The sequence below is a fragment of the Lolium rigidum genome, chromosome 6 (genome assembly GCF_022539505.1).
Source record: "Lolium rigidum isolate FL_2022 chromosome 6, APGP_CSIRO_Lrig_0.1, whole genome shotgun sequence".
Taxonomy (NCBI): Eukaryota; Viridiplantae; Streptophyta; class Magnoliopsida; order Poales; family Poaceae; genus Lolium; species Lolium rigidum.
The window spans coordinates 349,171,313-349,180,725 of NC_061513.1; the positions used below are offsets into that span (position 1 = coordinate 349,171,313).

General features: G+C 43.7%; 1 protein-coding gene across 1 annotated transcript; it reads right to left on the minus strand.

The window, feature by feature from the left end:
• Window positions 1–4,553: 4,553 nt before the first annotated feature.
• On the minus strand, window positions 4,554–9,086 carry LOC124664942 (nucleolin 2-like). Its single transcript, XM_047202355.1, has 8 exons — window positions 9,018–9,086; window positions 8,009–8,064; window positions 7,802–7,926; window positions 7,452–7,611; window positions 6,749–7,161; window positions 6,126–6,620; window positions 5,485–5,566; window positions 4,554–5,019 (listed from the first exon to the last, which is right to left on the minus strand). Exons 1-8 carry the CDS (start codon window positions 9,084–9,086, stop codon window positions 4,872–4,874), a joined length of 1,548 nt encoding a protein of 515 aa, XP_047058311.1. The 3' UTR covers window positions 4,554–4,871.
• Between the last annotated feature and the right edge of the window lie 327 nt (window positions 9,087–9,413).

Below are 9,413 nucleotides of genomic sequence, written 5' to 3' on the forward strand. Positions count from 1 at the left end.
TAACTTGGGCTAAAAGACAAAGTTTTGATGAACATAAGCTACATGATTCTATTGTGCAAGTTCCGAATCTCCTTTTTAAAGACTTCATACATATGTATTTCCCTCAAAATTTGATACGCATAAGTATCATTATTTACATGCATGATTTATCTCATGATTTTTTAAAACTTCAAAATAAGACCACGTCCTTTTTTTTGCCGGTGGAGAAACGGGATCAGGAGTACCCAAGATCTGCCACGTATTTTCGATTCTGTATTATGTATGTTGTCGATGGCTGCGTACTTTCGCGTCACCTCCTATATGAGGAGTAGAGACAGATTTTCGTAGACGGCACGACACGATACGGTGCGCGTCCCTGCTCTAGGTCCCAGCGTAAAGACGTCGGGTGACAAGGGCAGCATGGGGCCAATGAGGTTCAGAATTTGGTAAAGCAAATCTGATAGCTGCAGCGTGCGGCGATCTTTGTTTCCCAGATGGATACATTGTCAGGAAGATACTGGAATACAGTGGCTACACGGGTCCCATCGTGCAGGTCTCGCCTGTATACTGTACAATCCATCATTTTCCTGTTATTTTTCAATTCGAGTTCTGTGATTTGCCCAATTATTCGATGCGCCGCTCTTCGTCGTGTCATCGAGAACGGGATTATTTATTTATCTAGTCTTCTATCAATAGCATAGCTCAACGGTTTTACCGCCACGTAGCTCGGCAGCTGCATGCCCTCGCACTGATTGCAATTTCCAACGGCGCCCTGATTTTTCACGTAGAATTTCAGCTTTTTCACACATAAAAAATATTGTGAGAGTAAACATAGCATCATATCTCATAAAACAAATGCAGACTAGGGGCGGAGCTGCTTGGGATCACCCTGATGCACGGACATACGGGTCCAGAAAAAATTTAGCTGTGCTGACCATCCAAATAGAGCGTGTGCATCAGGGTAACATACGGGTCCAGAAAAAATTTAGCTGTGCTGACCATCCAAATAGAGCGTGTGCATCAGGGTAAGCATAGTTTATTGCAATCATTTAAACTAGAATTGAATAAATAAGAAATGGCTACCGGTTTCCAACATGATTTCATATATTTTAGATCAAATATCGTCAGGGTTCGCTGTGAGTTGCACGATCATGCTGTTCATGATACACATAAAAAAAATCAACCAAGTGTGCCAAAGGTCCAGGCTCGGGCACTACCAACTCACCCTAAAATTTCCAGTTTTGCTCATACACGCTTTCATCATGCTCCTCTTCCATGATCATGTATTGTGCATGATCACACACGCACTCATGGTCTCCCACAATGTCACCTTGTTCCATGTTCTTGCAGGGTGCCGAACAATAGTCCAACGAGATTGCAACACATTAAATGCTACTTCCAAATCCCTCTTCGCAGATTCTTAGCAAACCTAGTCTCTTTCTCGTCTTTACATTTGTTGATTATCTTCATAAATATGATCTAGCGAGGATAGATACAATTGGCTAGATAGTCCACTTTGTCATAGTGATTGGCCATCGATCTCATAGTTGACCATTGGAGCTTTTTCTTCAGCAAGTTTAGAGAACAATGGATATCCTTGAAGCACACTAATGTTATTATGGGAGCCTATCATATCGAAGAAAGAGTACCAAATCCAGAGATCTTGTAACGTAAATGGACAGTTCTTCTATTTCTAGTGCATGTAATCTTTGCTTCCAAGCTGCAAACACCTAGACCACTTCTTTGAAGAACATATACATTGATGTAAGGCAAGTGGACTCGCACACGCGAATGTACTCATCCACTAGGTCATCGGACACTCTAGCTCTCTAGGATCTCTAGACTGACCCCACAGACCAACACTAGTCTTTTCTGCGTACTTTGTACTCACTCATGCGCGCCAGGGATCAACTTTCAGGTCGGTCACCCATCCTCAAATCGCTCCGGGCGTACTTTGTACTCACTCTTGTGCACCTAGGATCAACTTCCCGACCGGTCACCGATCTTCAAATCGCTCCGGGGCAAGCACGCTTAACCTCGGAGTTCTTTGAAGATGAGCTTCTGGAAAAGAAGTTGCAAGTTGTTGATATGAGTATTCTATCAATCATGTTAAGCCATGGGCCAGGATGTCACACTTATCCCCCCTTAGAAGATCAACGCCCTCGTCGATCAGTCCCAAGCCAGGAACGTCCCCTCTTGGCACACGTCCATGCGTCCAGTGTCGGCACATGTGCTACGACGGGCCACATGTCCGCGCCACTGACCCACACATGCTTGTGGTACCGCGAAGGTCGGCTCTGATACCAAATGTAACACCCCGACCCCCCCCCCGGTCGAGCATGTCACCCCTGGCAGCTCGCTAGGATCTCTAGACTGGCCCCACAGACCACACTAATCTTTTCTGCGCACTTTGTCCTCACTCACCCGGGATCAAGTTTCCGGTCGGTCACCCATCGTCAAATCGCTCCGGACCAAGCACGCTTAACCTCGGAGTTCTTTGAAGATGAGCTTCCGGAAAAGAAGTTGCAACTTGTTGGTATAAGTATTCTATCAATTCTGTTAAGCCCTGAGCCAAGATGTCACAAAGGGACTGGTCTGGTGATAGTAGTCCCACCAGAGTTGCTCATGGCCAGCCTCTCGCTTGCAGTCCTTTGCTTCGTCGCATCCCTTGACCGAGCTTCGGAACCTTTGTATGCGGTTCTCTTAGTGCTCATGGACGAGAAGAGTCATGGTCGCCATGACCTCACTATCATCGAACTCGTCAAATGAGGTGTCAATGACATGGTTGTACAAAAACTCTTTAGAACTATCCGACATGATCTACAATAATTTACAGCGCACTGTGAGCAATGATTTAAATGTATATGCGCTCAAAAAGGTGGACTACGAGACCTGCAAATTACCTTGTCGTCCGGCGCAAAAATAGATCGAACAGGTTGCGGGTGTCGCAGACCTCAAGCGGTGGCGACCCGGACGCGGACTGCTACAAAGTGAGGCCGGAACTAGTGGTGGAATCGTCTATTGCAGGCGACGGTGGCGGCGCGGCGGCGGAGGGGGTGACACGGGTTGGGTTCGGTGGAGCAGGTCTATTGTGTGTATGTTTGGCTAGAGGAAATACAAGCGCGAAGTAAGGCTGGCCATAGTGCTAGTATTTTAGGTAGTATCATGCATCCTAGGTCCACAAAAATGATGATGTGGCATCTAATTAAGGAGTCGAGATAGGATTAGAGTAACATAGATGGATACCGTATCATAGCGCACATTACGAGAAAAGTTAATGCCAAATAGATCTTGTACACATATTTATATTGAGATTCTACAAAACAATAAATTTGAAAGATTATGATACTACTCTATAATACCACCCACAATAGGACAAGTATCATATGCATGATACTACTATATGATACTACGCACTATGATCAGCATAAACACATTGGCTATCCGCTAAACCTCAAAGTAAATTTGGGCTAAAAACACGCCGAAACAGACCATCCCATGGTCCGTTTACGGGTCGTGCGGACGAATCCAGACATCAGATATCCGTTTGCGAGCTTTCGTCGGAGATGGTTAGTGCGAGTTCAGCACGATCGTGTCTGGTGATTTTCGTGGCATCTGCAAAGACACGCGATCAATGCTCCCGAATAAGAATTCACTAGAGGTGGCACGTTCACGTCTCTAGGCTGACCTGTTCTCAGACTACGGAGACCACACTAGTGGTACAACCTCTCTTTACCTCTGCACATCGACTAGCCAAAACAAACCTCACTATCAGTATGATGTCTCGCTACAGTTTGCTGTCATCTTAAGCCACCGTCGATGATGACAGTTTCCTTCCTCATGCTCTCTACACTCCACCTTATCGGCGAGATGGGATAATTACTCGGTTTAGCTAACAGGCGTGGCACAATCATGCACCGTGGCCGGGGCAGCATGATGAGTTAGGCGAGGCGATCATCGATGGGTGGCAACGGAAGCCCGCACGAAGGCGGCTCTGAATGCAGAGCACTTCAGCACCAACACCAAATCTTCAGTCTTCTCCGACACGGCTCGGTCGACCGGCGGTTAGAATCGCAAGCTTGGCGACGGAAGATACGACGACGAGACATGATCATAATGGTGCTACCTGATAGCGACGAAGCTTTCCTTGCGTTTCACTCATCTCCTTTACTTCAGTTACCAACAGATGGTACCAATAGGCAGTGGTTCAGTAAAGAGATCGTCAGCGTTTTTTTTTACTTGCAGAGGTTGACTTGGTGAGTCAGTTCAATAACACATGGAACGTGCAGCAACAGGTGTGGCACGGTGCATGTGTCAGACATGGCAGAAGCTATCGCCCATAACCTGAACCTCACCATACTGCGAAATAACAAAGGCAAGACATGCGTTGCAGGTGCATTGCATATCTGCCATGCCTACCTAGTTTTTTCAGAAGCCATATTCGTCAGGGTATGCGCCTAAAACCACTTTCCACGAACCAGACACGAAGACAAGGCGTTCATCTCTACTAGTTTCTGGACAACATAGTGCAGGTACAGAATGAGACGGGCTATGTACAGCGAGAACCTCTGAATTCTGAACCATATATGCCTACGCAGTTAACACAACAGGAGTACTACCTACCACGCAGCAAGGCGTGGTTTAGCAGTATCTTCAATTCCGATACAAGACAAATCAATAGTACTAACTACTAGTACAAAACAAAATGCTACAGCTTCCATAGAAGAAAAGCTACAAGGTACAGCCGCTTGGTGAGGACGTCCTTGTTCGAGGTGATATTCAGGTAGAGCGAGTTCAGCTGTCGCGGGTGCTTGATTCATGCAGTGGCTGAGGTCCCGGTGCTGACGGAGATGGTTTGCTCGATAGCTTCATCAGATAAATGAACGGGCTTATTATACCTTCTTGAAGAATGACATTATGTTCTTCCCTTGCTTGGGCGCAGCAGCCTTGCCAGGTTTCTTGCTGCCTGCTGCCGTTTTGCTGGAAGCATTGGTTCTCTCAGTGTTAGCTGCTGGCTGTGGCTTGCTTGGAAGAGTTGGCCTGCCGCAAAATGGTCAAGGACAGAAATCAGTGAGATGAATCAGAACTGATGCAATAGCTCAGGTTAAAAACACCTCAGACAAAGCGATTTATAAGTAAGAGCTTCAAAGAGCAAAATATAATTTGTTGCGACATCCAGGATACTTATATTTCTTATTCATAAGCTAGATGGTAAAGCTTCTGAAAGATGTCTAAAATGTTCTATTATTTCCATTGTACATAGTAGATGGTTCAGTGGCATGATCTAAACAATGAATTAAAGCAATATATATTTCTTGATCGACTCTGATGCAAAATTATTTCTTTTGTCTGATGAATTTACAAGAAAAGACCAGTTACTAGCTAAGCAGCCTAACAAAAACTGTTTCACTACCAACAGTAACAGCATGGGGTCAAATTATAAGGTGAAAAATGTAAGTAAAGAATTCTCAAGAATTTCAAGGAATACAGAATACAGCACATTACCTAGTTGGGGCATCCGTATTGGTCACATTTTTCTCTGCCTTATCACTTGCAGGAGCTTCGCCCTCCCAGACAACCTCAGTTACTAAAATAGAATACAAGCAGAGCTTCAGGTATTTACAATCATGTGTATGGAAAATAGATGGAAGAATTTAAGCAAAATGATTAGCTTAAATAATTGTGAATCTGTGATGCAAACCACGGAAATATTGCTTGGAAAACTAGTTTTATGACACCTTTAACTCAATTTCTAGACTTCTCATATATGCATTCAAAACAACACATGCAGAAAAATAATACTCCGTATTAGACACACAATCTTGAGCTATAAAGACTATCAACCATAAATAAGTCAAGTTGCTTACACAAAATGTTCGCTGGGTTGATTAGCTACTACATTTGGACATATTAGGATATTATTTCCAAAAACTGCCACCACAATAAATGTTTTGCAATAGATTATCAACAACAGATAACATGCAGTTCTTGCAAAAAACTTAACGATTACACAATAGAATTATAGCAAGGAGAATATATGTTCCGAATGTATTTTTAGTTTTTGCTTTCGTAAAAACCAGTAAGCCTAAGAAAATGATATAGGTATGACAGAACAATGCATAACTTGTTTCATGCGACAGTATTACCTTCTCTGCCCCGCTCATCTATACGTGTCTTCAAGACCTTCCTTCTCTTTGGTGAGGTAGAAGCAGCCTCGGGAGCATTATCCTTCTTGTTTCCTTCAGTCAGTGGATCGTTGCTCTTTTCTTTTAAGGTAATCCCAGAATGGCTGATACCATTGCCGCTTTTAGTCTTACATTCAGAAGCCAATTCAGAATCTGTCCCGTTTGTGAAGGCTTTCACATCACTCGATGTCTCCTGCTTGATTTCCAGTTTCTTCTGTTCTGATTTATTGTCTTGAGCAGCTTCAGTGACAGATTTCTTGGCACACTGTTTTGCTGGCTCTGGAGTTGCAATGGCTTCAAAATCGTCATCGTCATCATCATCTGAACAATCAAAGATTGCTCTTCTCTTTCTGATGCTTGCACCACTGGAGGCCCGCTTGTAGTGTGCACTTCTTTCATCATCGCTGCTATCAGCATCTGCTTCTTCTTTTGCACATATCTGTGCATCAGCTGTAACTGAAAATATTTACAGCATGGAAATTTCAGCAGTGTGGTACAGTTCATATATGAGAGTAGATTATACATGAAACATGCAAGAAAGTAAAGCAACATGGTTTAAAGCATGAGGTTTCGTGAGAAAATACCAGCAACACTTGGTACATCTGTAACTTTAGTGACAGCTGGAGCCTTGGGTTTTGCTGATGCACGGCCCCACATTGTAGCCAGGGATCCACCATTACTGGGCGCATTCTTCCCGTTCTGAGGTTTGGCTTTATTTGCATTTGCAGCAACTGATGGTTCTTTGACAGCTGGAGCATTAACAGTTTTATCCAAGACTGGAGCATTATCCTTCTCAGCCTTAACGCTTGTTCCTTTCACTGGATTGGATGGTTCCGGTAGATGTTGCTGTCGAGCAATAGAAGACTGTTCTTTTGGAGCACTACTAGGTTTTGACAGTGCAGGTGCTACAACACTATTCATAGGCTTCGGAGGAATTGAGCTCACTTGCTTCCCATTTGTAGTCCGCTTGACAAAAGAATTCACAACACCACAAAACCTATTCGAGAATTCAGAAGCTTTAGAACCATGACAATGGAAAGGTGCCATAACATTGGCATGCTTTTCTTATACAAAATTGAGAAAAACATTGACATGCCTAAAATACAGTTGACCAAAATATGCTTGAGACAGAACTATTAGCCTTTTGATTCAACACTCATCTATAATATACACCCCCCTTGTCTGTCAAACAGATATCTCATACTATTCTAATCAGATACATATCCTTGGTAAGTATGTCTACACATTATTTTGGGGGCAAAGTAAGGGGACTGCAGTGAGCAGTACCTATTATCTCTCAAGCAATTCTCTTTGTCAGATGGCTGGTTGAAAAGCTCCTCTGCCTGCACGAATTCAGGATTCCAAAGTACAGCAGTATCTTTTGGAATACATGCCTGGATACTGTAAACCTGAACTGAACAAGAATCCTTAAATGTTTGCCTTGCTTCTGCATCATACAAAGAAAACAACTATTTAGAAGAAAGGATGACTCTTTAAACCAACATATCACTGGAGACTGGAGAAAGGTAAATAGTCCATATTTTTGTTCTAAGCTACAACATACATTAATCATAAACAGAGTGCTGTAAGTTGGGGGTATACCCCCCAGAAAAAGAAATCTGATGTCCCCACATTACCTTCAAGTTTAGGGCCAGAAGTGAGTTTTATGCAATAATTTTCGGGATTGTTCTTTAACCACCCAGACACACTGTAAATCACTTCGTGATCGGCTCCATGTTTGTTGACAAACTCCTGAAGCAATCTGGAAGAGCAAGAGACTAGTCAGGTCTGATCAGGATATTACAGATATGCAATGAGTATCACAAGAGAAAGTGATCTATCACCTCTTGGCATCATTTGATGATACAGAAAAATTCCGACTCAGCCATTTGTATGAAATCTGTTAGAAGAAAACATTGGTTCATAGTTAACTTGAGTAACACATTGTTGTTTAATTACTCACGAAGTCTGAATGAACTAATGGTACACATGAATCTCACTGGATGTTATGTGATACCCATCTTTGATGAGGTTTTCATGCTGAAACGATTTAGCCAGTAGAAAACAGAAGACCAATTTTATAGACACAGGAATATAAACATCAACAATGTTGCATAATACATAGACTATGACAATATATTTCAGGGTTGATCTATTGATATCGATTTGGTACTCTAAATGCTCATATTTCTATCTATAGGGTTGGTCAAACTCAATTACAATACCACTAAACAAGTACATACAAAAATCTCAAGTGAGAAGACGAAACATTGGTTCATAGTTAACTTGAGCTACACATTGTTGCTTAATAACTCTGAAGTCTGATTGAACTAATGGTACACAGCATTCTCATTGGATTATGGTTTTTGAGTTTCTGTATAGTCGCCATGATTTTTGGAAAACGACTCGGCGGCTATATAGCGATTATTCAGCGACTCAAAAACCATGCATTGGATGTTATGTGATACCCATGCATTGCACCTCAATGGTGTTTTTCACCATGAAAAAAAAAAGGAAAAAATGAATCCAATCAGAGCAACCGCACCGCAAATAACCCCAAATAACATTGGCTCCCTTTTCCTTCGAATTCCCCCGCATAATCGGACGTTGACCCAGAATGGGCCAGCAGACCATACCAGCGGCACCAAAATCACCGGCAGAAACAACGCCCTAGCACAAATAGCAACCCTAGCTACTGAAATCCTCCGCACCATCCGAGCCAGCAAGAAACATAAAACCAACGGAACCTAAGAAATCGCGTGTCCCCTTGACGGTTGACGCCGAGAAACCACACACAGGCAGCAAGGCGGCGCGAAATCGAATGGCTGAATCATCAGAGTTTGGGTAAGTTACCACTCGGAGCTGGTCGGAGAAGAGGGCGTGGATCTGGGGCAGCAGGTCGAGCAGCTGTCCGTCGGCCATCGTCGGGGTGAGGGGGGGAGAGGAGGGGCTCCGTCCTTGATCCGGAAGATTCCAGAACCGTCGCTAGGGTTTCTGATTGGGGAGCGGCGGGGGGAAGAAGGAGTGGGGAGAATGAATGGGCAGTGGATTGGATTGGGGAGCGGCGGTTTTCCCGCCTCCCCAATTTTGTTGGCGCCGGACGGAGGAGGCCGACGGCGCCAAGTTCACAAGCCTGAAAAGGAGGAACCCGCTCGAGCTCCAGTGTGATTGGGGTTCGACTTAATTTAGCCTACATATCTCGTGCCGTGGTCGTGCCATTGATTTTATTTATCATTTGCTACGCTTTAA

What these genes read in the sequence shown, in the direction of transcription:
- LOC124664942 (XM_047202355.1), bottom strand. Translation starts at nt 9,086, where the DNA reads ATGGCCGACGGACAGCTGCTCGACCTGCTGCCCCAGATCCACGCCCTC. An exon ending in TCTCCGACCAGCTCCGAGTG is followed by an intron (nt 8,065 to 9,017) that starts GTAACTTACCCA and finishes TTCTTCTAACAG; the next exon opens with ATTTCATACAAATGGCTGAG. An exon ending in AATACGGATGCCCCAACTAG is followed by an intron (nt 5,020 to 5,484) that starts GTAATGTGCTGT and finishes ATTTTGCGGCAG; the next exon opens with GCCAACTCTTCCAAGCAAGC.